General features: G+C 38.5%; 1 protein-coding gene across 1 annotated transcript in view; it reads left to right on the forward strand.

Moving 5' to 3' along the window:
• atrn (attractin) overlaps positions 1 to 22,732 on the forward strand; it is a 92,776-nt gene that overhangs the window by 67,706 nt on the left and 2,338 nt on the right. Inside the window, exons 27-28 of the mRNA XM_052151321.1 lie at positions 16,524 to 16,631; positions 22,552 to 22,666. Of these exons, the coding sequence (XP_052007281.1) occupies positions 16,524 to 16,631; positions 22,552 to 22,666 (223 nt within the window). The remainder of the gene's footprint in view (positions 1 to 16,523; positions 16,632 to 22,551; positions 22,667 to 22,732) is intronic.

Raw genomic sequence — 22,732 nt, forward strand, 5'->3', positions numbered from 1 at the left:
GACTATAGATTTAAGGGATGCCTACATTCAGTATTCCAATTGTTCCAGAACACAGGCGATTCCTTCGATTTTCTTTTATGGGTCAAATATTTCTGTTCAGAGTTCTTGCGTTTGGCCTCTCTCTGGTACCCAGGGTGTTTTCAAAGTTCAGTCTGCACTAGAGCCAAGGAATGCTTTGAGAATGTTGCTGTACCTGGACAATTGGCTTGTCTGGGGGATCACCACAGCAAGCAATGGATCAAACTCACCAGTTACTGGACCATTTTATGGCTTTAGGGTTCACAGTGAATTGGGACAAATCCAGGCTTGTCCCAACTTATTTGACCCATTTTAAAGGTCTAACACTCAACTCTCCCACGATGCTGGCCTCCTCATCACCGGAGAGGGTAAGTTCAGTTCTGACAGTGGTGAAGCGTCTTCGGATGGACCACACTCAATGCTACATTACTTAAATGAGGCTCTTAGGGAAGCTCACAGCGGCAACCACAGTGGAGCCACTGAGTTTGCTATGGCTGATGCCATTCCAATGCTGGCTCATTCAGAAGCAGCTGCATCCAGTGTGGGACAAATACGCAAGGGTCAAAATCAAACAGCGTTGCATTCAGGCCCTGGCTTCAAGGTCACTGCAGCAATTCCTCTTCAAAGAAGTTTCATTGTGTCCTCCACTTTCATGGTGGGAGGTAATAAGGACTGATGGCAGTCTTTTCAGATGTGGTGGAATCTGGTGCTGGAGAGGAGTGAATGACACTTGGAACAGGGCTTTATGCACAGCACATACAGTATAACCTTTCTGGAATTGACTGCCGTGTTTCTCACTTTATTCCATTTCCAGATGGTGCTCTGGGACAAACATGTCTTTGTGCATAAGGACAACTTGGCATCAGGTTTTTTACTTCAACAGATGGTCACAAGGTCACGTTGTGCACTTCAAGTAGCTCACAATTTGCTGATATGGGCTAAAGCAAACCTTGTTTCCATATGAGCGGTTAACCTGCCCAGTCGACTCAACCTTGCCACGGACAATCTCTAACACAGCAGGGTGGTACAGGGAGATTGGAGACTATACCTGGAGGTGGTGCAGATGATATGGTGGATTATGGGACCACAATAGTCAATGTGTTCGCAGACAGTCAGACAATTCACTGCCCTCGTTGGTTCTCTCTGATGTACGAGCCAGGATCTCTGGGTCTGGATGCCCTGGCTCACGATTGTTCGAACCTAATGTTGTATGCTTACACCAATTACCACTGATTTGTAAAACCCTGTGCCATGTGCATTACTGCGGCCACAGTCTGCTGTTAGTTGCTCCTCAATGGCTTGCAAGGCCATTGTTTCATACCCTCCTGGCTTCCGGGCCTCTCTTGGAGTGTTCACAGGGGACCTGGGACACTGTTTTGAATGCTCGTGCAGCATCTACACACAAATTGTATGCTAGTAAGTGGAAGGCGTTCTATGACTGGTGCACAGACTATGCCGCTGATCCACAACACTGTTCTGTAGGATGTTTTTTAGATATTTTGCAAGATGGACGTTCTGCGTCTACACAAGGTGTAGCTAGCAGCTTTGACAGCCATTTGAAAAGGGTTAATCGTCTGTGCCCTCCACATGGTGTGCGAAGCCCAACATGGGACTTGAGTGTGGTGCTCAATTCCTTATGTCAAGCGCCATTTGAGCCTATAATGGACTCTGATGTTAAATAATGTTTCATTGTGGCCCAATCCAGCATTTTTACCCAAGACATTGTCTCCACAATTTATGAATCAGCCCATTGTGTTTGCTGCTCTGCCGCCAGAACAGGCTGACAGGCGGGTTGAGCTAAGTCCCGTTTGGTCTTTTGTAGGTTTACATTGACAGGACAGTAGCCTGGCACAAGACTGACCAGTTGTTCATTTGATTTAGTGATGCATGCAATGGGATTGCACTCTCCAAAGAAGAGATGAACGCACTGTAATTTCTCATGTATACGAGTCTTCGAGGTGTCCTGTCCCCTCGTCTATTCACTTTCACTCTATGTATGCTCTTGCAACATCTTGGACCACACTTAGAAGTGTATCACTCTCTCTGAAATTTGTGCAGCAGCAACGTGGGCTTCAGCTTGCTCTTTTTCTTGTTTCTACAGACTGAATCTGCATCCCCTGCCAGCAATGTGTGCTGCGGTGCTCTCTACCTGCACTGATGCATCGCAAGGGGATTCCTCATGACTGCGAATGTAGTCTTCTACTAGTGCTTTCAGTACTGCCTATGGCTGTCTGGAACGAAAGGAAATAGAATGCTGGTTACATATGTAACTGTGTGGAAGACTGCCAAAGTCTCTGGTCACTCGGAATTCATGAGAATGATATAGAGATCGAGCTGACATGTTCAGGGGTTTTTATAGCTAAAGACACATCATGCTTTCAGTACTAGTAAAGTGTAGAGGTAATCCACTCAGTCATAGAGCCACAGTTGCATACGTAACCAGGGACATTTAGTCTTAAAAGGAATTTTTGGCTGTTAATGCAAGTTAAACTCTGTTGACGGTGTTTGTGGGCATAATGTTGATTACTGTAGAAAATGCTTTGACTCATCCCTCTTTTTCTAAAGAAAGAATTTTTGCATTCAGTAAAGCATATAATTATATTTAACTTGTTGAATACACACAACATTTAACTACACACTGTTTCAGCACTCTTTTATCCTTTACCGTGATCAGACGAATGGAGAAGACATGATTGAATGCATGCGTTTTTTAAACAAACCGCTAAAAAACATGTTCCCTCAAGTCCGGTTATTGACTGCAGTCCATTCTGATGAGTTATTCCAATCTTCTCATATTATTGTGTTTAAATGTTTGCTCTCATGTCTGGGCTAGAAATCACTGTCACATCCACGTGATTTTATTTTTTTTATAATTATCTGCTGTAATGCAGTCTCACCATGGAGCCCCTCTCATGTCTTTTCCGCGTGTGCTGTTACTTGCTTCAGCCAGGAAACGCTGTCACTTCTGCGTGTAATTTAATTCTCTGCTGAAAAGTTAGCTTATGCATGAGGCAGGGCCGTGATTTGGATGGAAGCGTTCCTTCTCATGAATAATGTGTAGAAAGGCTCAGACACGATTGACATCCTACTACCAATCACATCTCATTTATGCATATACCTCATATTTTATGATGTTGTTTCAAGGTGAATTTTTAAACCGGAAGAACAAAATAGTTAAAAAAATAAAACTATTACCACTTGAACCTTAACAATATTCGTAATGAGTGCTATAATAGTTTTCAATGATGTACAACCTATACAGTACATATTTTAATGTGTAAAATCGATTCAAAAAATCATGCGTTTTCAATGTTTTCATTACCCTTTTAACTTGACCCTAACCAATAGTTTCATAAACACAAATGTGAGATGAAAAACAAACATTGAGGATTCAAAGGTTAATGCTCTGTCGAGTTTAAATAAGGACAACCAACCTCCTTACCCGTAATTTTAAACCTTAACCTAAACCTAACCTGTTTTGTAAAGTGTTGATTCAGCAACTGCTTTTTTCATCTCACATTTACAACAATGTAATTTTTGGGTGCTTATGATGCTTTCGGCTCAGGTGTCGACTCTCTCTCAGCAAGACTCAACCCCCTTATGCCTAGTTTACACTACACGATTTAAAGCCCAATTTTCAATCACCGACAGATTTGTGGAGATCGCCAACAAAAGCCTGAAATCGTATCCAAATCGGAGCTCGTTCCCATGAGCAACGAATGCTATGGATGAACTATCAAAGAGGTGATTTGAGAGAAGCGCCAACGCATCGCCGATGTCAGCGAGATATCTAGAATTTTAAATATCTGGACCTGTCTGCGATTCCAAATCACGCAATATGGAATATGCTTTGACTGTATACAACTCCAACATTGACCTACCACCAATGGGAGAGCAAGAAACGAGGCAGAGGAAGTTTCAGTGGAAGTAGTCCTGATGTACCTGCAACAGAACATCAACTAGCATGGCTGTGGTATCAAGAAAGTCTCATTGGACTGAAGAACATTGGCAGGAGCACCAGCGCCTATTTGATGTTTCATCTGAACTGTACCACAACCGGGTGGCGAAAGAGAAGAGTTGGAGAGAAATTGCCAATTCTCTTGGACATTCGGGTAAGCAAATAGGTAGAATTTTCAGTATGAGGTACTTTTTCATATTGTAACCAATAAAATATATGATTAAAAACAAACACATCATATTGTGAAATGCATAACATATGATCATGCATTAGTTTTCTTATCTCGTATCACTTCTCGCATGTACTCTGTTGTGAAACGTAATTTGGAGTCCAGGCAGAGTCGTCGGGGATTCGTCAGTAGTGAAATATTTTGTAATGTGTTCACCCTTGTCACTGATTCGTTGTGTAATTTGAAAACGCTAGGACTTCCATGACAAGACAGACAGATGTGTAATATGAACGGTACCACGATCCGACTTCTTTGAAAGTCGTGTAGGAGGCATAAGGTGTAATTTATGGGTGGGACATGTCCCTACAACTTTTTGCTTTGGCAAATTTTTGTCCCTGCCACTTTTTAAATGGCTTTTGTCAGATAAGTTTTTATAAATATTGCTAGTTCTTAAACAGGAGTTTCCATTTAATGTTTGTGTGTTATAAGTGGTGATCCGGCACTGGAATATGTTATGAGTGTTCTGATGAGTGCTCGTTGCGGCTGTTATAAGTGACATTAAATGACAGCTGTCTGCGACTGTTCTCTTGTACACACAGAAGTGTGCTCTACTCGCTCCATGTTCTTGTCTAGTTAAATCGCAAAGCAAAATGCAAACAGACGTGTCCTGATTAATGATATACATATAATCTTGGTTTATTAAAATAAAAAGCTTTGTACTAGAGGGGAAAACTTTACAATGAGTATTTAACCATTGACTATCACTACATCTGCAATTGTTAGAGCACTTGAATTTGGTCATCAAGAATGACTATCAAAACAGTAAAAGATTTATTGAAAAAATCTGTTTATAACCTAATTAATAATCACTGAGTTTCACAGTCATCACCAATCTGACTCTGGCAATAAAAAGGTTTGAGCAGAAACTGTAGTTCTGGCATGGTAACTGCTTGTTAGGCAGCAGGGGGTCTCTGCTGTTTGGAGAGATTTCTTTTTGTAGTTCATGATCTATTGTAGCCCCTTGCAAACAGTGCTATTGCTTGGTTTCTTTGTACTTTCCTGAACAAAGACGAAAGTCTGGCTGAAGTTTGCATTGTTTTGGTTGTTGTCCTCATACCCTCTCAAAAGCCTTCTTTTAAGGCTTTATTTAGATGTGGTTTAGGTTGGGGTGCCATTTTCATACTTACTCGAGATTCATTATCAATTCAGACTATTTTGTGAGCTCTGTCATCCTCATTTTAGACTAGTCACTGTAGTCAAAACACGTCTCAGTTGGCTCACCTCTGCACTAATGTTTTATCCATCTTGACACATTTCACGTTTCGTCTGTGTGAGATTATTAAGAGAAGCATTACATGATCAGAGCTCCTTGGAGGCAAACATCCCCTATCGTACTGAAACAGTCATCCTGTATATTGTTCTGTCTCCGCTTAAGAACATGAGCAAAATGAATATCTTTTTATAATTAGAAAGTTTGACTCTGGGTGGCATGATTAAAGATCTCATGATTATGGCTTGGTATTAGGAATGATAACCTTCTAATTCAGTTAGTCATCTCACAGAGGAGATGGAGAGAAAAGGGGAATGAGAATTGTAAGGAATTAAACTATTCTGTTTCCAGTTTCACTTCTGTTTTTTTTATGTATATCTGTTAAACTACATTTTATATGTCAATAGTTACACTGATTTAAGTCTCACAAGCTTTATGCACTCATAACACCGTAAAGCCCTTTGCACACCAAATGAGATGTGTCGCCATGATTTCTCACCATGATTAACATTTTGAATCAATTGTTTTACACGGTACCAGGGTAAAATTTTGAGACCATTAGCGCTACCTGTTGTAAGTGTGTGAATGTATTAATGGCGATCATTCGACTCTCTTTAAATGTGAAAGGGCCATTCGTTGGTGATTTGTTTCGTATAATCACATCGTGTTTGGTGTGCAAAGGCCTTAAAAGCTAGGATATACTTAAATATGTATAGGTACATGTTTTTCTGCACACTGTTCCTTCTCGTGCATGGTCGAGCAATCAGCCTTTTAAAGTACACTGATCAGCCACAACATTAAAACCACCTGCCTAATATTGTTTAGGTCCCCCTCATTCTGCCAAAACAGCACCAACCCACATCTCAGAACAGCATTCTAAGATGCTATTCTTCTCACCAGAATCGTACAGAGTGGTTATCTGAGTTACCGTAGACTTTGTCAGTTGGAACCAGTCTCGCCATTCTCTGTTGACCTCTCTCATTATCAAGGCATATCCATCCACAGAACTGCCACTCACTGGATGTTTTTGGTTTTTGGCACGATTCTGAGTAAACTCTAGAGACTGTTGTGTGTGAAAATCCCAGGAGATTATCAGTTACAGAAATACTCAAACCAGCCAATCTGGCACCAACAATCATCCATGCGATTTATCTAATCAGCCAATCATGTGGCAGCAGTGCAATGCATATAATCATGCAGATAAGGATCAGGAGCTTCATTTAATGTTCACATCAACCATCAGAATGGGGAAAAAATGTGATCTCAGTGATTTGGACCGTGGCATGATTGTCGGTGCCAGACGGGCTGGTTTGAGTATTTCAGATGTCATGAAGTGAGCGCTTGGCTTAGCCATGGCGAAGCAAACACTAAAAAACACTGTTTTAGAATGGCGTTCAAGAGCTGTTAATGAACCATTATGAAAATCATTCAGATCCAATTTTTTTTTTTTTTTTTTATTACTAGAATCAGAATCAGCTTTATTGGCAAGTATGCTTACACATACAAGGAATTTGTCTTGGTGACAGGAGCTTCCAGTCTACAACAATACAAACAATACCAAAAACAGCAGCAAGACATAGGTAATTAAAAACAAAAAAAGAACACAATATAAATAATTATACATATACGTACATACACTCACCTTCATACATACCCACATACACACACGTAGTGCTAATCTAATACAATCTGTATATAAAGAACAAAAATACAGTATATTATGTACAGAGCAATGTAAGTAATGGCAGAAGTGGATATGTTGGATAATATAAATTTAAATTAAAACTAAACTGTGTATTTCACATCATTATTGCTCAATGGGGCAATTTAATTGTTCATTAGATGGATGGCCTGAGGGAAAAATCTGTTCCTGTGTCTGACGGTTCTGGTGTTCAGAGCTCTGAAGCGCCGGCCAGAAGGCAACAGTTCAAAAAGGTAGTGGGCAGGGTGAGTGGGGTCCAGAGTGATTTTACCAGCCTTTTTCCTCAGTCTGGAAGTGTATAGTTCTTGAAGGGGGGGCAGGGGGCAACCAATAATCCTCTCAGCAGACTGAACTGTCCTTTGTGGTCTTCTGATGTCTGATTTCGTGGCTGCACCAAACCAGACAGTTATTGAAGTGCAGAGGACAGACTCAATGACTGCTGATCAGAACTGTTTCAGCAGCACTGGTGGCAGGTTGAACTTCCTCAGCTGGCGAAGGAAGTACAACCTCTGCTGGACCTTTTTCACTATGGAGTCTATGTGTATCTCCCACTTCAGGTCCTGTGAGATGGTAGTGCCCAGGAACCTGAATGACTCCACTGCTGCCACAATGCTGTTTAGAATGGTGAGGGGGGGACAATGATGGGGTGTTCCTCCTAAAGTCCACAATCATCTCCACTGTTTTGAGCGTGTTCGGCTCCAGGTTGTTTTGACTGCACCAGATAGCCAGTCGTTCAACCTCCTTTCTATATGCAGACTCATCATCATCTCGGATAAGGCCGATGACAGTGGTGTCGTCTGCAAACTTCAGGAGCTTGACAGAGGGGTCCTTGGTGGTGCAGTCATTGGTGTACAGGGAGAAGAGTAGTGGGGAGAGCACACATCCATGGGGGGCACCAGTGCTGATGGTACAGGTGGTGGAAGTTAATTTTCCCTGCCTCACAAGCTGCTGCCTGTCCGTCAGAAAGCTGGTAATCCACTGACAGGTAGAGGTGGGAACAGGGAGTTGTTTTAACTTAGTCTGGAGTATATCTGGTATGATTGTGTTGAAAGCCGAGCTGAAGTCCACAAAAAGGATCCTTACGTATGTCCCCGGTCTGTCCAGATGTTGCAGGACGTGATGCAAACCCATGTTGACTGCATCATCCACAGACCTGTTTGCTCTAAGCAAATTGAAGGGGGTCCAGAAAGGGTCCAGTGATGTCCTTCAGGTGGGCCAACACCAGTCTCTCAAATGACTTCATGACCACAGATGTCAGGGCGAAAGGTCTGAATTCATTAAGTCCTGTGATTTTGGGTTTCTTAGGGACGGGGATAATAATGGAGCGTTTGAAGCAGCATGGGACTTCACACTGCTCCAGAGATCTATTGAAGATCTGAGTGAAGATGGGGGCCAGTTGGTTAGCACAGGAACGTGTAACGTAACCATAATGTAGCCAGTTCTGAAAGAGAACCAATTCTTGGTTCTTAACTCTAGGAACCAGTATCTCATCCACTTTTTGCCATGTTTTCACTCGTTCAGCCTGACCTCTTTCTCCATCTCTCCCTCAATCTCCCTATTTTCTCTATGTCTCTGTCACACTTCCTTCAAAATATTGAGTGTAGAAGCTTGCATCAGACTCCCCCTTCCGTTTAATGAAGGGATGCGGGCATGTTGGAACTCAGCTTTGTTTGTTTGGACGACTGCTGTCTTGTGCAATAGCCAAGTTCTTTGGTGATGCTCTAAACATCTTTTAATTGGAGGTCAGATTAATTAGCGTAATATCCTCTTGCTTTCTCACCCATACATACACCATCTCAGTTGTGTAGTTGAGCAAAGAAATAATTGACATTTGTGTCCCTCAGAGAATGCACAAAAACACAGTCCTGCTCACTGTGTGTAATAGATGACTTAACACTAAAAACACTGATTTCAGCATATGTTAGAATGAACTAATCTTAGCAATCTGTTGCAGCAGAGAATTAGATTTCAGGATTTGGTGCTGCCCTGGCATCAAATTATTAATCTAATGGATCCAGTCTTTATAGATCTATGTGCCACCATGAAGGCATGGGTTATTACAGCAGAACAGTTTGAGAAAAACCAGTAGGACTCGTTGGCACAAGTTTCCCTATCCACTCATGGCCATCAAGAGCAGCTGCAGCTTCAGACTGATTTAAGATGACAAGTAACGTGGGCATGCCAGATTTCTTCAGAGCATGCTATCCTACATCCATTGCACAGAAATGCCTCTGTTAACAACAACATTCAAGTCATTATAGTTCATGCAGAGCTTGTTAATATTCCCTTATCTAACCGCTTCAATATTTCTCAGTGTGTGATTGCATTTTGTTTTGATGGAACAAATGCCTTTTTACACCTTGCTAGACCTAATAGAATTGTTGACCTGTTTTGACAGTAGTAAATTCGAACCAGATTTGCATTTCCTGAAGGAATAGAGAAAGAATAGTGTTAAGCTTTCTGGTAAGCTTAGGTTTTAGGCTTTAATGCTGTGTAAATGAAATGCCACATCAGAGCCGTTTTGTCATCATCACAACACTCAACATGGGCTTTGAATTTGGGTATCTTAATTTAAGCAGGAATACAAAATATAACCAAGAGCTTGAGAGAATATAATCTTTACATAAAAAAGCACCCCTAAAGGCACAGTCACATTTAGCTTTGTGCAGCGAAATTCCATGGGCATTGAAGGCGTGGGCAGATGTTGAGCGAGTGTGAAACCAGCAAAACACTAATTGTCAAGCAGCCTCTTTTAAATGCTATTCTTTATACTCTGTGAGTGATGTTAAGAAACTCACTGCTAAAATAGTATCCTTGTTTATTATGAATGTACGAAGCACCGCCCCACACAGAAGTCACTGCCAAACCAAGCAACAATTCTTCACCACCGGAAGTCCATAGTGTGAAATTCACGATTGCGCCGTTTCCTATTAACTAATTACTATGGAAGCCTAGTGCCATGCTCGTGAGGTGGACTGTGGGATTGACAGCGGCACAGAGCAAGCTGTTCTCTAGAATTGCGAGCGGCTTTCAGTGGATTTCTTCTGCACCAGTGGAAATGAAGCATAACCGTTAAAAAACAATTGCTCCACGCCGCTCACCACTTCAGAGAGCATTTCTCCCTGCTTATGCTGCTTCAATCTATGACAGAAACAGTAAGAGCAGTTTGTAGGGTGTCATTTCAAACTAAGTATGATTTTTTTTTTTCAGTTAACGGTCAATAAAATCATCATATGTGCGATTACAGTCAGAAAGATGCAAACTTTATTCCCAAATGTCCAAAGTAAAAAAACTTTGTAAATTTATTGTACTTTTTTATCCAGCCACAGTGTTAATTTAAACTTTTTTTTTTTTTTTTTTAAACGCTCTTGACCGCCCTCAACACACTTGGCACTCGGCTTCTATAGGATTTAATTGAAAGCGATCGTTCACGTTTGCTCACAACACTTAAGTGGGAATGTACAGTGAGATTCACAAAATTTCACTGTGCAAAGGTAAATGTGACCATGCCTTAAGACTGAAATTTTCTACAAAGCAAAGTTTCATAGGAGTCTGTGCGTTTAGCGATACTGGCTAAATTAATTTGCCATATTTAGTACTTACTATAGGGTTAGGATCTTAAACCTTGCAAGCATTGTAAACTGTATTAGGTATTCTAAATGCACTAACATGTGAGCTGATTTTTACCTAAATGCTTCTTGGCCTAATTTTTCATGACTCATGATTTTTTGTTGTTGAGTAAATCCTCATGTCATTGTTAATTGTTGTTCACCGGAGATACCTTTTTTTTGAAGGTGTGATTCATTTTTTTAATTGTGATCTCAAGTGAGTCTAAAAATGAACTATTCGTGTATGTATTAGTTTTTCTTGATCATATACACAAATATCAGGGTTCCCACAGTCATGGAAAAACATGGAAAAGGTTGTGATTTCATTGGCTAAAAACGTAATTGAAATGATAAAAACCTTAAAAGGTCATAAATCATAGTCATATACATTTCTATAGGTAATATACATTTTTCTAGTTATGTTCTAAAGCTTTTCAACTTCAAATTGATCTTTGTGATGCAATCTTTACAAAAATTTTAACCATTTGACAATAAGGTTGTTCCTTCACATGAACAATACATTTAGCACTTATTAACCTCGGTTAATGTTAATTTCAACTTGTACTAATATTCGTTACAAAAAATTCTCTTTCACTTTAGTTAAAGCATTAGGAACATGAACTAACAATTAGCAATTCTATATTTATAAACATTATCCAAGAAAAAATATTGTTTATTTGCACAAGGTTCTTTAAATGCTTAAATGCTTGAATTAAGCTTTTAGAATTTTAAGAACTGAAATACCTGGGTGGAAAAATATAATAAATATATATGCTCATCATTATAATATATGCAACAATGGAGTATAAAATAGAAATATGAAATATATTTCTGTAATATAATAGTGTGTACATATTTTAAATGAAAGTCTGTGTATGTATATGTGTAATGTTCTCCATTGTGATCCATTCATGTCATGCCAGAATAACTGTAATTGCTAGTTTCTGACTTAGTTCATGTCACTCCTCACGTAATACAAGTTGTGAACTCACAATTGTTTGAAATCTCAAGGGTTTTCTAACTTCTGTAGAGTCTTGAAAATGAAAAGTTGGTGCTGGAAAAGTATTTAAAAGTAATTTGATTTTCATTCATTGATGTCTGTATGAACTGTGGTTAATTAATGATCCCTAATGCATTTACTAGTCTTAATAAGAATAGAACCTTATTGTAGTGTTACAAAAAAATACATTTATCCAGTGATGCTAAACAAATAGAAAATTAATGGAAATGAATTGATCACAAGGTGCGGGAACCCTGAAATAGGGGCATAAGGGACCATAGATTGCTGCATTGCGTTTCTATACAAAAATCAGTTTTCTATCTGTGGATCATATGGAGAAAGCTTTGCTGTTTTTTTTTTTTGTTTGTTTTTGTTTTTCCACCATTTTTTAAATTATTGTTTTGCTAAGTGCATTGTTTCTAATAAATATTCAGTTCAACCAGTTGTGAATTATTGAAAAACATAAAAAAAAAATCTAATTTGTGTTGAATTATTTTGTATGTGGAATAGCTAGATGTGAGTTGTGACTAAAGACATGCGTAATTTACAGACAGAGGCTATGGATTTTCTCTCTTTTGTTCTGTGCTGTAAGGCAAGATAAATTCCACTAATCTGCAGTCTCCTGGGCTTTTGGGAATAATTAGGCAGTTGGATTACGGCTCATTTGGGGGATTATATTCCTGCATTAATCTCTTGCAGTGGCCCAGGTTTATCTCTGGTTGGGTGACTTACTCACTTTCTCCATCACATTCCTCCCACTTGTAGCTTCTCTCTCTCACTGTCTTTCTGTCTTCCTCACTCTCTCACAGAAACAATAGTGGATACTTGGATGTTCAACACTAATAGTTTTGCAGACAGGTTTAGATGCCCCTGAATGATTCAGTTTTTCCACCTGAGAAATTAAACATCACTCAATGTAAATGAAAAAAGTTGGAACATTAAATATTTAAACAGTCATGTTCATCCTGTAAGTGTCTTCAATTGTAAGGTACTTAACCTGTCGAGAACATGTCACAATAATACTGTGCAAACTATTATGGTCATGCAATTGGCGGGAGGGGGAGCAAGAACATGTCACAATGAAAAATGTTAATAAGTTTCTTTATGTAAAGTTTAATTAATTTCTTTTGATTTTGTGGCGAAATGTGTTTTCATGAGATTCATCCTGATAGTCAGTTCTGAAATGCATTGAAGATCGATATTAGTGTATCTTCTGAGCAGTCTCTGATCAGTATTCGGCATGGTTACACACCTTGCCATCTGATTCAGCACTGCTGTTCTCCTGAAGGTTGATTGAAAGATCTCTCTCTCTCTGCTCATCCATCTTTACCCCTCTACTCTGTCTCTTTGAATATGCTGTATATTCCTGACGGTGGTTTAAAGCACACATCAGTAAATATGTGCTTTGATGTGCTGCAGTGGGACCGTGAGGAAATGTGTGTGTGTGTGTGACAGTTGCTCGATTCCCTGGAGCGCTCACGCTCGCTCTCACTTTATAAGACTTTCTGTTGTGTTGTGCTCAGCATTGGAACATGGACAGATACACACATACACACACAGATTAAATGACTTGGTGGTGCCTGCAGAGAGGTATAGCAGTCAGCCAGTGGGGATTTCTAATTGAGTGGTTTGCTGTGAAGAGACTTGTTTTGCTCCTATCAATCTCTCTATTTGTCACTTTCTCTCTCTCACACACACACACACACACACACACACACACACACACACACACACACACACACACTCTCTGATTCAGACTATCATCTCCATCATTAAAATTAGGGACTGATATGCAAAGTTTTAACCTTTGGTATGTTCATCAACTCTTTAACCCTTAAAATAAAACAAACATAATATTACCACATTAGGGGAGGACATGATACAATTTCATATTTTTTTTTTTTTTTTCATTTTATAGTTTTTATCACCTATGATATATTACCCCTTTAGGTTATAAAAAAGGAGTTCATGTTTGGCTGTTTCTTATGAGATTAAAACCTTTTTTAAAACATTGGGGTAAGAAACTTTAATAATGCTTACAAAAGGTACCGTGGCAATAAAAAAAATATTGTGTTGTAAAAAATTATTTGCCACCATCCTGATTTCTTCTAGTTTTGTGTATCTCACACTAAATTGTGTCATAAATTCAAGCAGAATCGAACATAAAACAAAGGCAAACTGAGTAAACACAAAATATTGTTTTTAAAAGATAGTGTTATATATTGAAGCAATAAAGTTATCCTATACCAACTGGGACTGTGTGGAAAAAGTATTTGCTCCCTTAGATACTAAATCCCCAAATCTATGAAACTGCATTCATAATGGGGTTCAGTTGAACTAGGAACACCCAGGAAAAAGGCGATTGAAATAAATCTGTCTGGGAAGGGTTACAAAGCTATTTCAAAGTATCTGGGACTCCAAAGAACCACATTGTGAGCCATTATCTCAAAATGGAGAAAACTAGGCACAGTAGAGATCCTTCCCTGAAGTGGCAACCTTCCAAAATTCCTCCAAGAGCACAGCGACGACTCATCCAGGAAGTCACAAAAAAGCCAAGGACAACATCCAAGGAACTGCAGGCCTCTCTCACATCAATAATGTTCACTGTTCATGACTCCACTATCTCATCCATGGAAGAGTGGTGAGGCTAAAACCACCGCTAACCCAGAAGAACATCGGCTCGTCTGAATTTTGCAAAAACACACCTTAATGTTCCTCAAACCTTTTGGGAGAATGATCTGTGGATTGATGAGTCGAATCCACAGATCAATTACACCGTGACATCTGGTGTAAATCAATCACAGAATTCTCAAAAAGAACATCATGCCTATGTTCAAGCATGGTGGATGCTTTTCTGCTTCAAGGCCAGGGCGACTTGCAATAATTTAGGAAAACATGAATTCTTCTCTCTACCAGAAAATCCCTAAGGAGAACATCCATTCATCAGTCCATGAGTTGAAGTACAAGCACAACTGGATTATGGAGCAAGACAACAAACCAAAGTGTAGGAGTAAGTCCACCTCTGAATGGCTCAAAAGAAGCTAAATTTAAGTTTTGGTTTGGCCTAGTCAAAGTCCTGACATGAACCTGATTGAGATGCTGTGGCAAGATCTTAATTGGGCAATTCATGCTCAGAAACCCTCCAGTGTGGCTGAAATAAAGCAGTTCTGCAAAGAGGAGTGGGCCAAAATTCCACCACAGCATTGTGAAAGACTGATCTCCAGTTATCGGAAGCATTTGGTTGCAGTTGTTGCTACTAAAGGTGAGACAACCAGCCTATAAAATTTAGGGGGACAGTAATTTTTTCACATGGGTGATATAGGTGTTGGATAACTTTTTTGCTTCAATAAAAATATAGATATATTTGAAAACTGTATTTTGTGTTCACTCAGGTTGCCTTTGTATTATGTTATCTCTAAAACGGAGACTAAAAACAAAATGTTTTTCATTTCGTTTCGTTCTGAGCAAAAACGATATATATTATTTTTTTTCGTTCTGGTTCAGAAGTTCTGCTGCCTCCTTTACAAAAGGTTACTGCATAGAACAAAATAAAAGAACAGTTAATAACATTCTTTTAAAAATGATAGTACTCTGTGCAAAAGGGTAGGTGAAATACCAATTGCAGTGTTGAAAGATCTCTCAAGAGATAGAAGCAACATGGTCTGGAAAACCAAGCCCAAAATAAGTCTTGTAATAAGTCTTGTAAATAAAATACTTGCCTCACCAAAATAAGTGAAAACAAGCAATGCATTAGACAAAGAATGTGTGATAAAGCAGTTTCCTTCAGGATCAAAGCACATGTTTAATTTTTTTGGGCAACATGAATTGGTGTAGTTTAAAAAATAATCGGAACAAAATTAACTGGTTATAACCGGTTACCAGCATTTAAAAATAAATTCTTCACTCCAGAACAATTGAAAATCGCTTTGTTCCGTTCTGTTAAAAAATGTGTTCATTTTCATTCCTTGATCCATTTTTTTTAGTCTCTGATCTAAATCATTTTAGTTTTTAACTAAAAACAAAATAGAAGAAATCGGACAGGGGTAAAATACTTTTTCAAAGCACTGTATATGAAAATTATTAAGGGAATTTTGATTGCCAACTAAAAATGTACTCTATATATTGGCCAGACATGTGCTCTTTCTCTGCCCCTGATAATTTCCTGTTACTCTCTAAAAAGATTCAAAAGCTCAATTTTATGTTTTCCTAGAAATTGTGCATCACCCATGGTAGAGTGAACATAACCATATTTTTCAAAGTGGATTCTGTTTGACTATTTTCCATCAGGAAACCCCTTTTTTCTATAAGTTGCTTTTGTTCATTCTTCCATTTTTCCATATCTGACAGATTTTCAAACACATAACTGAGAAAGAACTCTTGAGCTCTGCTGGCATGCTGACTATGTATGGAATATTAATGTTTGCAGTTGTCAAACATTCCATGCCTACAAACATTTTGTGTGTGTTTATTTTTCTGAGGTACATGCAAAGAGTGGCATCAATTAAGGTTGACGAGTATTTGATCTGTTCTCTGCACTCTCTGTCTCTCTGACAGTTAAAAGCCTGTGAAGATATGCAGTTTCCTCATGTTTGACTTACTCTCAGAAGGTCCTTTCATGTGTTTGTGTTCTCAAGCATGTTTCAATCTGGCCCTTTCTCTTTACATTCAGCTTACATCTCTTTCAAGCATAGCAATTCACCTTTTATATTGATCTTTGTTTTAACAGTGTACACTGAGCCAAGTGCATGTTTGTGTGTGTTTGTAACACTGCTGATATTCTTCATCATCACTTCAACAGCAACTCCTGCGAGAAATGCAGCAGATGGCCAGCCGACCATTCGCCACAATCAACGTTGCCTTGGAGACAGATGAGGAGCCGCCAGACCTGATTGGTGGAAACGTGAAGGTTAGCATGACCTTTTGTGTGATGACATCAGATTTGGGTTCAAAAGGGAGAGCAGTTACTGCATATGTTAATGGTGGGAATAAGCAGAGAGAGCTGAGTCACTGGCTCTGTTCCGAAACATTGAAAGCTCGATGTCAATGTCGATGTCTACTGTTCAGAATCTCATTTGGTTTTCACAGTATTGTAAAACCTGGAGCTATCAGGAAACTTTAAAACTTTTATTTCCAGGCCTAATATTTTCATTGAAATTAATAATAGTTCACCCAAAAATGATAATTCACTCTTAATTTACTCCAATAATGCCATCTCAAACTCTTATGACTTACTTTCTTCTACCTAAGCAAAAAGATATTTTGATGGAGATATGATGTGAATATATCCATACCAATGCAAGTCAATTGGTCCAACACATCCAAGCTCCAAAAAAGGACTTGAAGGCAAAATAAAAGTAATCCAAATGACTCAAGTACAATCTTTATGGTCAATTTATTTATAGAGCACATTTAAAAACAACAGGTATATACCAAAGTGCTCTACATGATATATATTCATTCAAAAGCCAAAGAATATAGGTAAGTTTTCAGACATGATTTAAAAATGTAAAGAGTAGGAGCATATCTAACGTCCAGAGGTATGCTATTCCATAGTCTAGGGCCGACTATGGAGAAGGCACGATACCTTTACACTTTAAGCATGAGCGTTGTGTATGCAGGAGAAGTTTTATCAGAGGATCTGAGAGTCCTGGAGGAATGATGATGACTAAAGAGTTCAGAGACATAAGCTGAGGCTAAACCATGTATAGCTTTAAAAACAAATAACAAAAATTGGACAAGTAAACCAGTGAAGAGAAGCCAGAATAGGTGAAATACTTTCCCTCTTCCTTGTTCCAGTCAGCAACCTTAGCAGCTGCATTTTGGACTAACTGCAATTTGGACTTCTAGATGCAATCATGATTTGAAGCTCGATTACACTTCCTCAGTGTGCATGTACATGGGTATAGCACGTGTACAGTGCTCTGCATTTGTGTCCTGTGTCTTACAAGTTTGAAAAATCCTTTGTGCCTGAAATGCTTAAAAATTCTCTCTAGGTGGGCAGCTAGGTTTTGGAACAGAGCTCTTGTGTCATAAGTCTGAGTGCAGTCAAACTGAGGTTTGTTTTTTAACCTCCCAGTGGTGTTCCGCATGAACTTAAAGGAAACTTTACACCATGGCACTTTTGATACTGCTACAGCTGGGCCGACTGTCGAGTTTTGTTCCAGTTTCTAGCTTTGATGTTGCTTTGTTTAGTTGTTTTTACCATGGTTTCACAGCCTCTTGGTTCCTCTTTGAGATTTGTCACTTCTAACTGTATTACATGTTTTTTTTTTTATCTATTATTATATTGCTGGATTGTAATTACTGTTGTTGTTTTAGTTTTTTGTTGTAATGACAGCCCCAGAGTGAAGATCCAATTTTGATTTACCTCTCGTCTGTGCTCGCTCTCCTGCTCTTTCAATGTAGTACGCTCTATTTAAAGGCTTAAAAGTCATTACAATCCAGCCTTACTTGAAATCAAAAAACTATAAATGCAGTTATTTGTCTCAAATCTCATAGAAGAGCCCACAGGGTGTGAAAGTAAAGTAAAAACAACTAAACAAAGTCACAGCAGAGCCCACGGGAGCTTACGGCACATCAGAGCATTCAGTGATGTAGTGTGTGGCCTGCAACACACTCAATGTAGCTCTCCTGCTTTCCTGCTCGCTGTCGCACTCGTTTTCTTGTTTTAATTATAAGAGTTAATTAAACCGAACCTGTCTTCTGCTTGCTCAGTCTGGTTGCTGCAGATAATCACCTGAGCCCAAACGTAATGGTTGTTGTACAGTGCCATTCAAAAATCTGAATCCACATTTAAAATCTGACATACGAAATCTAATTTAAACCTGGTAATAATTGAAAAGTTTTAGAATTTTGAAAAAAGTCAAACAAAGAAATGTTGTGACAAATTATGTTTGCAAATTTGTGACATTGACTAATATGAAAAGTTGCAAAGCAAATTTCCTTGCTTCCACTGAACCACACAAGATACTCTTCTGAACATTCTCAAATCATGCTGGGATAACATGGGTCATAGGGTGGTTTTTGCAAAAACTGTGGTGTCCGTGCCAGCCTGAGCACATGTTGTCTTGAAAGCAAAAAGGACTTGCCAAATACTTAGAAATTCATGTTACTTTTTTAGTTCAACGTTTCACTCAAATTGTTATGCTAATAATATAATACATTATGAAAAAAATTTATTCAATTAGAAAAGTGCGAATTACAATTTTCACAAGTAGACTCAGACTTTAGAATGCCACTATATAAATGCATGCTCATACCCCTCCATACTCCGATGCTGTTCTTTTTAGAGACTGTAATAGATTTTCTGTGTGTTTGTGTGGGAGGTGTAGGTGTGTATGGCTTTTCAAGATGAATGTGGTTCCCCCCTGCTCTGAACTGACAGAATGTGAGAGAATGGGTGTGTGGGGTGATCTGTCCTCAGTTGGATAAGTAGTGGTTCAGAGAAAAATATATGTAGAGAAGAAGGGATAAGGATGCAAGCACATTGTGCAGATGGGGAAATGTGTGAATGGGGGTAGGAGAAGCCGCAGTGGGCACGCAAACAATCATTAAACAGTCTTTCTATGCATATGCACTAATATAATGCCTTCACACTGCACAGACTGGGCGATACTTGGCAGTTAAGAAAAGAGAGCAGGTGCGTGTTTGTGTGAAAATGATTTTATGTAATCCTTGGTGCTAAGGGCAAAATGTCTGTGTGAAATCGGTCCAAGTTCTTTGTGTGTGTGTGTGTGTGTGTGTGTGTGTGTGTGTGTGTGTGTGTGTGTGTGTGTGTTCATGTTCGTGTGTGTTCAAAAACCCATCCCTGGTCATAGATGTAACAAATGAATGCACATACAATACTTAAAAAGGAGTTCCATGGTACTATGTTTTTGGACAATGTTTTTGTATTGCAATTTTTACATTGTACACGCTGCTGCAACATTTTCTTAACCTGCTTGACCGGACCTGTGTGCTAACGATCTACAGCTATGCTCTGAATCCAGCATGGCAGACAAAATGAATCGCAGGTGAAGGTTTTAATCACAGGTTAAGATTAATCTCTATGCTATACCTTATTACAAATTAAGTGGTTGTAAAGCTGTTCAATGGAAAGGAGGAGGCGAGAACCGGCTTGTCCATATAAATAATAGTTTTAATGATAAACTTAAAAACACACACGACGGACATGTCCGTAAACAATCTCTCTCATCGCACCACCATCTGCCATTGGCCTTTATCCCTCTCGGAGGCTTAATTAGCCTGATAAGGGACCGGGTGTGTTTAATCATGACCCGGGCCCGCCCTCCGCCCTGCCACAGTGGTGTAATACAACACAAATTAAAATAAAACTTATATCAACAAACCCTTGATTGGCTCTAAATTCTGCTTAATTTAATCCTTATTGGTGCAACTCACCCCCAGTGAGGATCAGTTTTACTCTTTCACGTGCCTCATTGGATCATCTCTGGGGAAACAGCGATCTCAGAGTTCATGCTTATTTAGATGACCTGCTTCTTCATTTTGAACTGTTTGACATGATATAAATACACAGATTAATAGTAGATTTAATGTATCAATACAATTTAGTAAGAACTTTTCACTACAGACCTAGTCAGAAAGCTTTCTTTAGAAGAAAATTCCTTGATACATTGATGAGCCAAAACATTATGACTACATGTGTACATTGAAGGGTCCTTAAACAAGCCCTCATAATAAATCTCCAACTGATTGACAAATTCACTTGTGAAATGGATTGCTGTGAACTGTGTGCCAATGATTGACTTATGATCAATAATATGGTAGTAAACAATACATTGTCTTCTAAAGCTGCTTTTTGTATTGTCTTCCTAATGATTAACTTTCTGCCACTATCTATCTATATAAGATAACTATGTCTAATTATTTCATCTTTATATATTGAATTATTTTTATATTAGGGGCTTTCTCAGAAAATATTTGTATATTCTATTAATTGCAATTAATTAATCGAGACACCATGTAATTAATTAGATAAAAAATTGTAATCTATTAACAGCCATAATATATATATATATATATATATATATATATATATATATACACGTGCACATACACATACACACACATGCATCTAAAAAAAAAAATATAGAATAACTTGGATCAGTTAATTGAAAAAGTGGAACTTTCATATATTCTAGATTCATTACACATCAAGTGAAATATTTCAAGCCTTTTTTTTTTGGTAATCTTGATTATGGCTTACAGCTATTGGAAATCAAAAATCCAGCATCTCAAAATATTAGAATAAAGAATTTATAATACAGGAATGTCGACCTTCTGAAAAGTATGTTCATTTATGTACTAAATACTTATTCGGGCCTCCTTTTGCACAAATCACTGCAAATAATTATTGTTCAGTGGTCCAAAGTTCTCTTTTCAAATTAAAGTAAATTTTGTATTTAATTTGGAAATCAAGGTCCCAGAGTCTGGAGGAAGAGTGGAGAGGCACAGAATTCAAGTTGCTTGAAGTCCAGTGTGAAGTTTCCACAGTTAGTGATGATTTGGGGTGTCAAGTCATCTGCTGGTGTTAGTTCACTGTGTTTTCTCAAGTTTCGAATCAATGCATCCATCTACCAGAAGATTTTAGAGCACTTCATGCTTCCAGCTGCTGACAAGCTTTATGGAGATGCTGATTTTCTTTTCCAGCAGGACTTGGCACCTGCCCACAGTGCCAAAACTACTACTAACTGGTTTGCTGACCATGGTATTACTGTGCTTGATTGGCCAGCCAACTCGCATGACCTGAACCCCATAGAGAATATATAGGGTATTGTCAAGAGAAAAATGAGACGCACCAGACCCAACAACACGATGAGCCGCTATCAACCGCATTGATGCAGTAATTCATGCAAAAGGAGCCCCGACTAAGTATTTGGTGCATAAATGAACATACTTTTCAGAAGGTCAACATTTCTGTATTAGAAATTCTTTATTCTAATATTTTGAGATACTGGATTTTGGATTTTCATGAGCTGTAAGCCATAATCATCAAGATTATAACTAAAAAAGACTTGAAATATTTCACTTTACGTGTAATGAATCTAGAATATATTAAAGTTCCACTTTTTTTATTCACTTACAGAACTTTTCCATGAGATTTTTGAGATGCACCTGTATGGTATGGTGTGCATGCATGCATGTATGTATGTATGTATGTATGTATTAGACTAGAGGTTTCATCTGCTCTCAGGTCCAATACACCGTTCTGTTGTGTACTGTATTTAAGCAATATATATTCTCAATTCTTTATGAATTTATTGATCGATGATCATTTTTTAAATCACTGTTAAGGGGTGGTGTTATGCTCTACTTAGTATTTTATCAAATTGAAAACATTTGATAAAAATCGAATCTACCTAAGCTTTTTTTTACAACATCTTAAAATGTGCTTCAACCAATCAGAATTCAGAACTATCAATTTTGTTCAATGTTTTGAATAATGCATTGTGTACAGTGTTTCAAATGTCTGAGACCCTTAGTTTATTTATTTTTTGTTAAAAATGCCCTATTTTCTGTGCATTTTTTCACACCTATACTCTTGAAGTTGTGAAGTCCATGCCAGCTCAAATGCATGTTGTCATTAAAGCAAAAGTTGTTCATACAGTACCAAATGCTAAGAAATTATATAATTATTACTTTTTCAATTCTCTTTCACTCATTGTTATGCTGATAACATAATTTATAATGAAAAAAAAATTCTATTAAATTAGAAAAGTATGCAAAATGGAATTATTTCCACTAGTGGGTTTCCCCACTGTATGGCTATGTATGGTTATGGTTTCTCTCATTTTCCTTTCCTGTAGTCTGTGCCTAAACCCATCGCTTTGGAGCCCTGTTTTGGGAATAAGGCAGCAGTGCTCTCCATCTTTGTTAGATTACCCCGAGGCCCGGGGGGCATCCCTCCTCCAGGACAGTCAGGTGGGTCTCTGAGCCATTGTATTTAGCCTCAAACAGAGTGTTGAACATTTTTACGCTTTCAGCTGC

Source organism: Xyrauchen texanus, chromosome 20 (genome assembly GCF_025860055.1).
Source record: "Xyrauchen texanus isolate HMW12.3.18 chromosome 20, RBS_HiC_50CHRs, whole genome shotgun sequence".
Classification (NCBI taxonomy): domain Eukaryota; kingdom Metazoa; phylum Chordata; class Actinopteri; order Cypriniformes; family Catostomidae; genus Xyrauchen; species Xyrauchen texanus.